General features: G+C 37.2%; 1 protein-coding gene across 1 annotated transcript in view; it reads right to left on the bottom strand.

Moving 5' to 3' along the window:
• PRKDC (protein kinase, DNA-activated, catalytic subunit) overlaps positions 1-13,894 on the bottom strand; it is a 4,917,417-nt gene that overhangs the window by 147,462 nt on the left and 4,756,061 nt on the right. The window contains exon 78 of the mRNA XM_044065724.1: positions 11,762-11,963. Within this exon, the coding sequence (XP_043921659.1) occupies positions 11,762-11,963 (202 nt within the window). The remainder of the gene's footprint in view (positions 1-11,761; positions 11,964-13,894) is intronic.

Genomic DNA, 13,894 nt, shown 5'->3' with positions numbered 1-13,894 from the left:
AAAAGTTAGGTACTGCATCTGAACCTGTGGTTTTCCAGTTAGAGGCTATTCTCAACTTAGTTTCACTCTCTCTGGCTGTTACTTCATCCCATTTCATATCCTGCACCTTATTCTTGCTTTTATTTCTTCTATCCATTTAGCATCTTTGTTATGTTCCACAGGATCTTCATAGATACTTCTCCAAAATATATCCATTTCCTTTTTTTGTCAGTCTTTCAATTCCTTTTACCTTGTTTCCCCAATTCTCTATAAAACTTTTTGGGGTCATCAATAAATTGCTGTTTTTGTACTTTTTCTTTATAGGTAAGTTTTTCCACCTGTGCTGAAATTTTTAGTTTATTTGCAATAGTGCATGATAGATGCTGCTCTGTTCTAATATTGCATTTTGCTTTTATCACATCTATCCTTTCTTAGAATTTCTGTTGATCTATTCCCTCTTCTATAGTCTTCTAACCATGACACTTCCTGTCTTAATTGCTTTATAGTTTTTCTCTGTTAGATACTTCACTGATGACATTCGATTTATCCCCTTCCTTTCCCTCGCTATCCTGTGTTCTTGTGAAAGAACTTTATCCATTATTAATTTAACAGCACAGTACTATATCCTGTTTACTTCTGTTATACCACATGGATCTCTATGGACAGTCCTAATTACTGCATTCATTTGTTTTACAAGACTTTGACTTTTTGGCTTTTATTGACCTTCTGCAGTCTATTTCTCTCATTGATCTTAATGTATCTATCCATGTCTATTAAATCAAGCAATTCTTCTCTTAGCTCATTTTCTTCCAAACTGAGGGCACATCCCTTGTTTTCCATTTCCCGTGCACATTCTATAGAAAGTTCTATAGCATCTTCCTGTGGCACCTTCTCTTCAATTTCATCATGTGCCATCCGTTGCTCTGTCATATGGGAACTCACTGGCCTATCACTTCTCAGCATTGACTGCATCAGAGTTTCCACAGGTTCCTGTTGCTTTCCTTGCTGTCTAGCTTCAAATGACCATTTATACTGGTTTCCTGTGAAAGGCTCCAAAATATCTTGATATGGCACCTGACCAATTGCTTTCTATTCCACTGGTTTCCCCTAAATTTGGATATGCACTGCTCTATCCTGCTGTGGTGCTTTCTGCATTCGATTTTTTTACATTGAGTCCTTCACTTTGCAGGTACTCCATAACCTCAGTTTCTATTTCTTTAAGTTCTCCATTACTAATCTCCATTTCTACTTTTCCTCTGGGTCTTATTATTGTACTGTAAAGTTTTCCATGTCCAGATTCCTTTGTCTGTATTTCTCTTCAAATATCTTTGGTGTTGCTCTTTTTGTATTGGTTAGTTTTCCTTTCTCCTTTGCATAAATATTACACCATATTAAATCTCTTTCTTTCCCATGTCCATATTTCTTTTTTCAGATGTCTCCTGATCTTCCTGTTTCTCCTTCTTTGGGGACTCGCTCCATCATGCTGTAATGTAACCTGTGATGGGCCTTCTACACCAAATCCTTCACTTCGCAGACACTCCATAACTTCAACTTCTGTTTTTATTTTTAACTTCTGCTATACTAATCTTCTTTTCTGCGTTCCATCTTTGTGATTATTTTTTATTGTGAAATTTTCCATATCCAGATGCCGTTGCTTGTATTTTTCTTCAACTATCTTTGGGGCTGCCTTCTTTATATTAATTAATTTGGCTTTCTCATTTGCATAAATACTGCACCATATCAAATCTGTCTTTCCCATGTCCATATTTATTCGTACTTTTCAAATATCTCTAGGTTTTGTTGTTTATATTTTTGCAGTTCCTCAGATGCTTCTTTTTCCAAACAGATCAAAGTTTCTTGATCTATATACTGTTTTTCACAAATCTGTTGTATTAATGAATGCAAATTTTCATTTGAAGCTTCTGACAGTTTTTCTTGAGGGAAGTATTTTTCTTTCCTCTAATTTATCTCAATCATTTTGTATATCTTGTGTCTGGAAATTATGGGCTTTTTGCATAATAGTAACACCATTTTTTTCTTATCCTCAGTAGTCCACTCTATCATCTTTATTGCTCTTCTTTGGCCTATCAGTTTTTGTGGACTGGTGCCTTCCTTCTACAATGGGGGACCATCCTCCCCCTGGGCCTGGCCACATTGTAGGAATGTTTTCATATTATGAGGATTCTACACTGTCAATTTTTTTCCAGTCCTGGCACCAGTGCGCCCCAGGATCGGGCACTTTTTTATCCTGGGTCTTGTGCACCCATCTCTCTCAATTTTTGACCTACTTCTGTCCATGATATACGCTATAAAAATACAGTCTATATACGAGTGTCATCTTGGTGAGATTTTGTGAAAACAGTGTCCACCTTGCGAAGGTACTCACCAAGACTTGAGTATGAATTCAGTTTCAGCATTACTACTCTCCTTTGCTTGCTGACTTTTCATCTCTCCATTAATCTTGTGTGGTGGTTGTTATAGCTGTGATGGCTTAGCGGTTATTCTCCTTACGGATCTGCATCCAAAATCCCACTCTCCTCATTTCTTGAATATTCCCCCATTTCATCACTGTCACTCTCCACTTTGAATTATAGCTTTCTTCTTGTGTTATAATCTATGAGCCTTAACTATGTAGCTCTAAAATAATTGTAAACCACCTTATTCTGTTGGAAAGATCACCTTATCCCACTTGACCCTTGCACTCTTCCCCTTCCAGATAAATTCCTTCAACCCATTATTAATTATTGTCCACAACTTCTACTCCAATTGATTAAAATATATCTGACCTGTATATAAAACTAAAATGACTAAAAACATTCCTCCTGCTTGTATCTTGCTGTCCATATCCATTAAAAAGGACTTCAGTTTCTGTGTTTGTATTATCTTTGTTTCGTCTTTTCCACATATCCTTAAGCTGCCATAACAGAATCCTTTTCAATCCATACTCCTAAATATAGCATTTTATCATGCCCCCATAAATATGGGTATTGCTGAACCAATTCATGTGTGGGTACATAATTTATAGCTATATTCTTTGTTTTATCTTCATTAATTATATATCTCAAAAAGACTCAAAACTGTCTCAAAATGTTCCACAACACTGAGACGTCCTTTGCTAGTTTTATCAGTTACAAAATATCGTCATCTGCAAATAAAGCCAACTTTCTTGATTACCATGCCAACTATATCCTTGAATTTCTGAGTCCCTTATTTTCTTTGCCAATGGCTCTAAATATAAGGCACACAAGAAAGGGAGAGAGGACACCACTGCCTGATTCCTCTGGTTAGACAGAGCTCATCAGAGAGGAACCCTCCCACATTGCCTCTGATCCCTCATATATCCTAATTAACCTTATTACTGTATCAGGGAATGCAAATGCTTCCATTGCCCTACTGATAACATTTCAGCATACTTTTTCATATGCTTTCTCTGCATCAAGACCCACCAACAACAGAAGTATTTTTTAATACTCTGCTTCCCTCTGGTTCATCATTGTACTATTAATGTTGTCAAATGTTTGCCAAGGCCTATAAGAAAGCTAGGTCTGAGGGTTCTTTACCGTCTTTTGGTATTACAGCTACCACAGCTTTCCCCCAGGATGTTGTTGTTTCCCCACCTTCTAAAATACTGTTAAAGTCTTTCATATCATTATTACTTTCTTCCTCCCTAGCTTTCAAAATTCCACAGGAATACCATCTATTCCTGGAGGCTTTCCTGCAGATTAATTGCATGTCATTGTTTTCATCTCATCTCCTATGCTAACTGTTAATGGCTGAGCCTCATCTACCACTAACCTTGGTATACTCAAGTCTTCCACGAATACCTCAGTTTGTTGCCTCAATTTGTGCTCTTTCTTGATTTCCACATTTCTCTGCTTTATACCAACTTCCATGCAATTTCCAAAACATCTCCAACACCTCTACAGGATTTTTATTTTTCTTATTATAGGCTTCAAAGGTTGGCAACAACTTTTTCTACTTTTTGTTGCCTAAGTCACTGTGCTAACAGTTTTTGTGCACTGGAGTTATTACTAAAACACAATTGCTTAACATCAATCTTTCTAAACTCTTGCATATTATCTAAATACTCACTTATTGTCTCTATAGAACTCTGCAGTTGTGCCTTTTCTTGTTCTGCAAGATTCCTTGTATTCTGCAGTACTTTAACCTTTGTCAGCCCCTTTAAATAATTCATTTTACTTCTTATCCATATCCATTTTTTTATTTTTAGCCTATTTTTAAACTCCACTTTTATTTTATTCCGCTCAATAGCTATAACTTCTGAAGAGATTTATATCTTCCCTAATAACTGCCAAATACTTTCCACTAGCCACTTCTTAAAATCCTCTTTTTTAACAGATAGATGGGGAAGTGCCCGTGTCTCATTTTTACTTGATTACTTTGCATTTTTATCTTAGTTTTTGGTGCATGATCTGAAATAGTGTCAAAGCTTTCAATTAAATGCACCTTTTCCTGCGAAATATAATTTCTGTCGAGTCTACACCACTTGTACTTTGGGGAATAATATGTAAATTCTCTCAGAGTTCCTAGAATTCACATTTTTCAGACCACATACTTTCGTAAATTTCTTCAGAAATATATCTTTTGTTATATTTTCCCTTCCAGGTCCCCCCAGATATATCCTCACTGATGCAAATCAAACTGCAGTGTCCATTACTACCACAAATCTACCATTATTATCTTTTTCCTCTTCAATGGCTATTGGAGCTCCTCTAGCAATCAGTATAAGTAGCCCCCTTTTACTTTGCCCCTGAGTTTCTGTTATTCATCCTGAAATCCTTTATCAAATTCACATTCTCACTTCTTTCTAAATGCACCTTCTGTAGCTTTGCTATTTTCACTCTATTTCTTATGTGAAGCCATTTATGTTCCAAACTATTATGCATAGTGTAACCATTATAAGTTATTATTCCCAATTATATATGGAAGCTTTTTTAAATGTCGGTTTCCAGCTTTTGTGTTACATGTACCCACTAATGTTTAGCAGGTTGATCTCTTATACAGTGGTTTCTTGTCATATCCATTTGGACCTATGCCACAAAAGCATTACCTAACCTAAAATTAAGAGTATCCATGTTAAGGAGCATGTTAAAACTTGTTGCTGTCTGCTCGTCTTATTTTATTCCCCTCCCATATGTGAGAAATATCTTGTACACTTACAGAAAACAGTAACTTTTAATCTTTAAAAAGTGCACTGGCTATCTTTAAATAAAACTAAATTACACACTGCTGTAAATGCACTGAAGAGTTTGGGTACCAGGAAAGCTGCTGTTATTCACTTCCAATAATTTCAAACAATTTTTTTACTAAGCTGCTTGCTCTTGTACCTTTTAATTTTACATTTCTTTCAGCAAACAATGTCCAGACCTCTCCAGTTTATTGCCTACCACTGTAGTCAACTTGGTTCCATGGAAACACAAGAATAAAATGTACAGCTGCAGTCAGTTGCAGACTTCTTAATTCACAATGAACATTTATTTGCTAAAGGAAAACTTTTCATTACATTCGGTGTTCTCTCATTTTTAAATGTCCACCTCCTTACACAAAAATGTACTGGATTAAGTCAAAGGCCTTAATCCACTCACTCACCTATGCAAATAAGAGAAAACATCTCAATTCTAAATATGTGTACTTTTACACAACAATCCCCCACTCCATCAGCCCAAGAATACAGCATATTAACTTAAACATGCTTTTGTTCAGCCTTTCTTCTCTCTTTCTACACTAATGCCTAAATTTCATAAAATTAAAAAAGAAAACAATCAATTGTTTACTTTATCTTTGTCATATGCAATAACTGAAAATATTTTATTATACAACATGCAATTTACACCATGAAATGCTTTATACAAATACTGTTAAAAATAAAATAGTTTTACTTATGGTTACTTCTTTTTGTTTCATTCCCTTGAGTGTCCTTCTAACCATTAATGACATGAAGTGGGGTATATGTCTTTTCAGTCCCCCACAAGTGTAATAAAGTGAATAAGAGTCCAATCTTCTTAGCCACTTTTTCTTGTAAAATCGTGTTTCACAAATTTGATCAATGCTTTAGAATGTCACATTTATTCTCTGATTTCAGTGCTGCTGGTCCTTCTTCCTGTTCATCTCCATCTCCCAACCCTAGACTCAGGATCAAGTCCAATGTACTCAATTCTTTTCAAGCATTTTCTTTTAGAACACTGGAAAATGATTCACTGGAAAAATCTTTCTATTATCTTTATTATTATCAAAAGAATGAAAAGTAGAGTTCCCTTCTGTTTGATGGCTCACATTTTGTTGGACAAACTTTTGTATTTTTATCTTAGCCTATTCTGCATCAAATAATGACTTTGATCCTCCAGGAAAAATATCATGAAGAGAGCTGGATACAGAAACTTGAATCTCACACCTGTCTCTCAACACTCCCTGATTGCTGGGATAAATGTGCTTCTCTTCTGCCTGGTATACAGTGAACAATAATTTTCCACAAATGCTATATTATCTCCATTTTTTAATACTTTGCCCTTCTGCCACAGTTTTGTCAGGATCAACTCTTTCTGCTGGTCTAATTGCCACTTTAATACAAGTCTTGGCTACTTTCTCATAGCCAAGTTTGTAGCACAGACACAATGTGCCCTTTCAGTTAACAAATCCTGCTGTGAAATATCAGTCTAGTTGCTTATTTGTGCCTTCAGAAAATTAACACAGACTGTTCCTTCTACTTTCTCTGGTTCAGCAGAAAATCTCACGTTTTCCCTGTGTGTTCTGTCCTCTAAGTCTATCACTTTTTGAAACAGCCTTTCTTGAGCAGTTTCATACTTTAGCCAGTCTTTTCTTCATTTTGACCTCCGATTTTTGCAGTTTATCAGTTCATCTAAATACCTATTTAAAATAGCTTCCATTTTTCCAGCCTTTTATTTGGGGTGATATACTCCTTCAAAATTTCATTTAATTTAATCTGCTCTGAGCCCATTTGATTTTTTTCTGTCTAGATTACTGGATGCCATCTCTCATATTTAAGCTGCAGCTTGAGCTGCTTTTTGCTGAACAGCTGCAGGATTCTTCCTAGTAATTGTTTTTTCTTCACTTTTTCTGGTGGATTCTTTTACGTTTTCCAAATTTCTTCTTTGCTGGCATTCAAGTAGCATACTTACTAACCAGTAAGTGAATTTTACCTAAAAGCAGTTTCAATGGCACTCCTTTTTCTCAGTTTCAGTTTCACACTGGCAGGGCTAAAGTTAAGCTGTTGATCAGCATGCAACCTTCTTGGAAGCATCTATTCTAAACTTTATTTTAGTCATTCTCTCATATAAAAAGTTTAACATTTACATGTTGCTACATGTATCAAATCTGAAGATGTCCAAATTCATAGGGTTCATACTGGGCTGTTGATCTGAGGGACTATTTGTAGCCTTTCCATGTGATCTCACACTGAATTTACCAAAACATAAAGTTAATGTCAAGCTCCCACAGGATGAAGTACTCTGACCCAGTTACACCATTTTTTCAAAAGGGCTTGAGGGTTCGGATCAAACTCCCAACTGGATGGAATTACTTTGAACCCAGTTAAATTATCTTTCCATGAAAGGTTAAAACCAGGGTATATTTTCCAACTGCCCATGTTGTTGACCAGCCTGTACTTAAAAAGGGTCATGGAACTACTATGCTTTATATCCAGGGGAGTCTTCCATAAAATAGGTACTCTCTGTGATAGATAGCTATCACACCAGCAAATAAAGTGCAGTTTTATTCAAAGCAGAAAAAAATGAAATACTATCAGGCAGTACAGAAGCGACCTCTGAATGTCTGTATCCATTAGTTAACTTAATTGCAAACACACAAAAAGAAACAAGTACTTTTAATGTCTTCTCTGATTTTAGAAATCCAGCAGAAAGTCAAAAACTGAATACATGTGTTGCAGGTCTCTGGGGTCTTTCTCAGAATACAAAACTGAGTTATATTCTGCACAGTAAGTATAAACCAAGACTACAAAATAACCAATAAAAAACAAGTGAAATCTAAAGCCTAAGTGCTATAAGCTACCCAAGACCTGCAGTAATTTGTCCGTTACTTGGATCAAATCACTACTTAAATCCAAGATGGTCAATACAGTAGTTCAAACAAATTACTCAAAGTGAAAAATAAAAAGTAGATTTACTCAAAGCAGAAAATAAAATGTAGAAATAGTATCAGGCAATACAGAAAGCTCCTCTAAATGGCTATATCTGTTAGTCAGCTTAAGTGCAGTCACAAAAAAAAAAAAGAAAATAAAGTACTTTCCCGTCTTCTCCAATTTTAAAAATACACCAGATAGTTGACACTTTATGCATAATTGCATGTATAAATTATTGTATTGTACTGCATGTACTAATAAGCAATAAAGCCAGGTATTTACCATAACAAATGGGTTTTTAACGCAACTGACCCAGTTATATAACTTTTGTTACAGTTTAAATGTGGACAGTTGCTTTTTAGTTAAATTCAGTTATAGTGCTGATAGCTTGCTTACAAAATATTATTTATCACTGTGTATTCATCCATAAAAAATGTCAGGTTTACTTTATGTCTATTGTATTAACCCAGGGCGATTCTGAAAGTGGTCCATTTGGGATCAGTACTTTACCCTTTTAACGAATAAATAATCAAATCAATAAGCCACCGGATCTGTGAAAATCAAAACTATGGCTGTATTTATTAGCATATTTATTTTGAACTGTGAGCACATTTATAGTGGATATCATATCATCCACCTAAAAAATGTACCACTGCTTACTCAGGCATTTCCAAATACCAGCAGCAATACCAAGTATTATTGGCAAACAAGCCTGTTGTTTCTTGATTAGAGTTTAGGTTTCCCTTTGGAACTGCCTAGACATTTTTAGAGTGCACAGCATTCACCAATAGGGTATGTGGATACAACTTCCTTCCACACACTGGTCATCTAGTTCTGCTGCCCTATGTATTGCTTCACCTGCATCTTCCCCTTGTATGTACTTGTCCTACACCACACACATCCATGTTGTGCATCTTTCTGAAAGTCGCTTCAGCTGTTCCTGTCTTGCCTCTTCTAAACAAGGTGTTTTTATTACTTTTTCTTACTCCAAGTTCTCACCCATGTTCTTACTACCCCCAGCTAATTTCCCTATTTACACGTCTTCTCAGCATTATAATCCACCCCCCATTTTTTTTTATTATTCTTATGTAACTACATAATTAACATTTCTGGAACTACAGTGGATATAAAAAGTTTACACACCCCTGTTAAAGTGCCAGGTTTTCGTGATATAGAAAATGAGACCACAATAACTCATTTCAAAACTTTTCCCACCTTTAATGTGACCTATAACCTGTACAATTCAATTGAAAAACAAATCTGTTAGGGGAAAAAATACAAAAAATAAAAAACGTACAATACGCTGGTTGCATAAGTGTGCACACCCTTAAACTAATACTTTGTTGTGTGTGCACACTCAAACTAATACTTTGTTGAAGCACCTTTTGATTTAATTACAGCATTCGGTCTTCTTGGGTAGAAGTCTATCAGCATGGCACATCTTGACTTGGCAACATTTGTCCACTCTTCCTCACAAAAGCACTCCAAATCTGTGAGATTGCAAGGGCATCTCTTGTGCATAGCCCTCTTCAGGTCACCCAACAGATTTTCTATTGGATTTAGGTCTGGGCTTTGGCTGGGCCACTTCAAAACTTTAATGTTCTCCTGGTGAAGCTATTCTTTTGTTGATGTGGATGTATGCTTGGGGTCATTGTCGTGCTGAAAGGTGAAATTCCTCTTCATCTTCAGCTTTCTAGCAGATGCCTGAAGGTTTTGCGCCAAAAGTGACTGGTATTTGGAACTGTTCATAATTCCCTCCACCTTGACTAAAGTCCCAGTTCCAGCTGAAGAAAAGCAACCACAAAGCATGATACTGACACCACCATGCTTCACTGTGGGAATGGTGTTCTTTTGGTGATGTGAAGTGTTGTTTTTGCACCAAACATACCTTTTGGAATTGTGACCAAAAAGTTCAACCTTGGTCTCATCATACCATAACACATTTTCCCACATGCCATTGGGAGACTTGATGTATTGTTTTGCAAATTTTAGTCAGGCCTAGATGCTTTTCTATGTAAGAAAAGGCTTCCGTCTTGCAACCCTACCCCATAGTCCAGACATATGGAGAATACGAGATTGTCACATGTAGTACACAACCAGTACTTGCCAGAAATTCCTGCAGCTCCTTCAGTGTTGCTGTAGGTTTCTTGGCAGCCTCCCTGACCAGTTTTCATCTAGTCTTTTCATCAATTTTGGAGTGACGTCCAGTTCTTTGCAACGTTGCCCTATATGTTCTCCACTTTTTGATGACTGTCATCACTGTGTGCCATGGTATATCCAAATGCTGTGGAAGTTTTTGTACCCTTCTCCTGACTGATACCTTTCAACAATGAGATCCCTTTGATGCTTTGTAAGCTCTCTGTGAACTATGGCTTTTGCTATAGCAGGCAACTGAGTAAAAGTCAGGAAAATCCTACTAGGACAGCTGCACTTTATTTGGGGTTAATCAGAGTCTCTAATTGATGGCAGGTGTGTACCCAAGAAGACTGAATGCTGTAATTAAATCAAAAGGTGCTTCAACAAAGTATGTGCACACAACAAAGCATTAGTTTAAGGGTGTGCACACTTATGCAACCAGCGTACTGTACGTTTTTTCTATTTTTTTACATTTTTCCCCAGATTTGTTTTTCAATTGAATTGTACATGATATAGGTCACATTAAAGGTGGGAAAAGTTTTGAAATGATTTATTGTGGTCTCAATTTTTTACATAAAAAAAAACTAGCATTTTAACAGGGGTGTGTAAACTTTTTATATCCACTGTACTTAGGAAGTTAAACATTCACCACCTTCTTTGCAGCATGATACTTGAAAATTTGTATGAGGAAAACTGGCGATGGAATTAACTATGTAAGGCTAGAATCATGCTTAGAGTTAGATATTATATCCCAAAACATGGAACACAAGATCCCACTGAAAGATGAGAGTCAGGGAATTGATTCTTATGATGGATGTAAACAATGTACTCCAAAGACACTGCAGGACTAATGGATCTATGTTCGGATTTGCAATATGTTCTGCCCCAGCCCAAAGATAAACAGCTATCCATTCATCCATCCACAACTCCATTTTTGCACATGGGTCAGGGTTGTCACATCAGTGACAATCACATCTAGAGCCATACCTCTCAACTGTACAGAATTTTGTAGAATGTCCAGATTTTTGGTGCGTTCCTCCTAAAATCTGTACTTTTCTGGCAAATAGCTGAGGATTGAAATCATTAAATAATGACAAACATTTGAATTCAAGACTCCACATCCTTCACAAAATTCATGCTAATGCAAAACATATTATTCTATCAACTTTCTAAGTTTGTAAGAGCAATATTTAAAATCTGTCCCTATTTGTCCACCCATCATTTTAGGCTTTGTCCAGATATTTTGCTCTATGATGTTGAGAGGTATGTCTAGAGCCAATGTTCACTCAGCCACCTATAATTATTACATAGTTTTCTTAGACTAAACAAACAGTACTTTATCTCGTATCATAACCAACAGGAGCTTTTTCAGCTTGTGACATTTTCCTGTTCCACATGTAAGCAAGATTTTGTTTCCTCACAAGACATCCATGGACATTCTGCAAATGTTCAGTGACAAGTCATAACTTTATATGTAATACAGTAGTTCTAGTGGTGATTTAAAAAATGAAGTGCTAAAAGCTAGCATACCTGCGTAGCAGATCCAAATGCATGGCCAAAGTCGATTCCTACCATGCCTCCTGTCTCCATATTGATCATAAAGTTGGAAAGGTGGCGATCACCAATACCTAAAAGCCAGTGGCTTACACACATCAGTGCATGGGAGCTGGCAAAATGCGAACGCAAAGCCAAGAACGCCTCTGGAGTTGTGCTCATCTTCATGAATGCTCTCCTGCAGAAAAGAAGAAAACCGTCATCTATCATAAAGGTGCTTTATGTTCTATCTTATCATACCCGCAGATCTTGTAAGGTTATTCAAAAGGGATATTCTTTTCAGGACTGTAGTCCATTCACAAGATAATAATTCTGGACAACTTTTTACAGCAGTCATGGGCTCCTCCTCCTCTTCTCGTCACACCAACTCCTGATAGGCAATGTAGGAGCACGTCCAAAATGGATGGAGTGATCGCCCTTTTCCTGAACTACTCTCCTTTGCCAAGCAAGGAAACAGTAGTGCCAGAAATAAAAAAAACTTCCCCCTGATTCAAGGTTGGAAAGCTTAAACAAAGATGCACAGACTCACGGAGGACAAAGAAAGGGAGGTTACCTTTCTAAATGAGATGCCAAAGAACGTCTAGCATCACAGTAGATACCTCATCAACATACTCATCTGCTTTAGACTGGGCCAGACAACAGGACATGCACTGCCATTCAATGTCTGGTGGAATGTTGGGATTCTAAGGAGTGCCTTTCTAAAATCTACTATAGCATGAAATGAAACATACAAGGTCTAATGCAAATGTATGGGTAGTACACATGGTCAGAAAAGTGAAAATTTTCTGCATGCAAGACCCTCTGGCAAACAACCACATAAGGTTAAGGTTATAAGTTGCTGATGAGCTTTATCCTGCAGTCCTGAGATACAGCCAGGGTATCCACTTGAAAACACTGTGATACAAATGACTTAAACAGTACTTCCAGGTTTCCCTTGAAACACAGCAGGTATATCCAGCAGGTTTACTCAGTTAATAACTGAGCAAATAAAATTAAAAAGCAAACACTGAAGAGGGTGCCACTCTACAGACTGGGGCATTAAAGTTCCTGACAGTCTTCCCCCACAAAGAACACCCTTTCATGACACAAGGAGCTAACCAAGCAGACATAATTAGTTTCAGTATGTCTTATTGATTTATTATTATTTTATTTCCATTTGTTTACTGGGGTATTCTGATTGAGCTAAAACTCCTTTAAAGCAGAGACCCAGGAAGAAAAGCTCCAAGGAATAAATTATCAGTTCACCTCCACATTAACTGGTTTAACATACACACAGGAAGTACAGTTTTGTACCTACCATAAATGTAGATGTTCGAGTGTTCACGCTGCTGCAGTCATTACACTTGGGTTATCCTGCCGTCAGGCGGTCCCGCAGTCGGTCAGAGTTCCAAAGTCTTGGTCTGGCATCTGTTGCTGTCGCTTCTTCCCTGACATCAGTGCGCCAGGGGTATTCAAGATGCATCCGACACCATTTTCTTCAGTTTTTCTTGCCCCAGATGTCAGGTGCCCCCCAAGTAGGTAGGCAATACATATTGCTAATAAAACATATTAAAAAAAATAAAAACAATATCTTCAGTTACAAGCAAATACACCACAAAGGTTGTATAGGATAGAAAGGTATAGATAAGTCCAGCTAGGACAGAGGGGATGGAGAGAGGGTAACCTGGACTGCAGCAGTGTGAACACTCGAACATCTACATTTATGGTAGGTACAAAACTGTACTATGTTCATCGTGTTACACTACTGTAGTCATTACACTTGGGTAGAATCCCAAAGTTAAGGTTGGGTGGCTGGTCTATAAAGAGTTAAGCTTGGCTATGAGGCCCTGCAGAACTGCAGTGGCAAATCCTGCTCTGGATTTAGAGAAAAGCGGCAAGTGGAAATGCTTGGTAAAGGTGTGCACTGAACTCCAAGTTGCAGCCTCCAAAATTTCCTTGGTTGGTACTCCCCTGAGAAAGGCTGTTGAAGTGGCTGTTGCTCTGGTAGAATGTGGCCTAATGTTATTAGGGGCTGATTTTCCATGCTGTGTGTAGCAGTGACGAATACAGATAGCCTTGCCCTGTGATCCTGCAGCATATGCTACAAACAGTTGCTCAGTTTTCCTGAAA

The sequence above is a fragment of the Protopterus annectens genome, chromosome 3.part0 (genome assembly GCF_019279795.1).
Source record: "Protopterus annectens isolate FY-2018-M chromosome 3.part0, PAN1.0, whole genome shotgun sequence".
Taxonomy (NCBI): Eukaryota; Metazoa; Chordata; order Ceratodontiformes; family Protopteridae; genus Protopterus; species Protopterus annectens.
Note: the sequence above shows the minus strand (reverse complement) of the source record. Positions and strands in the feature narration are given on the sequence as shown.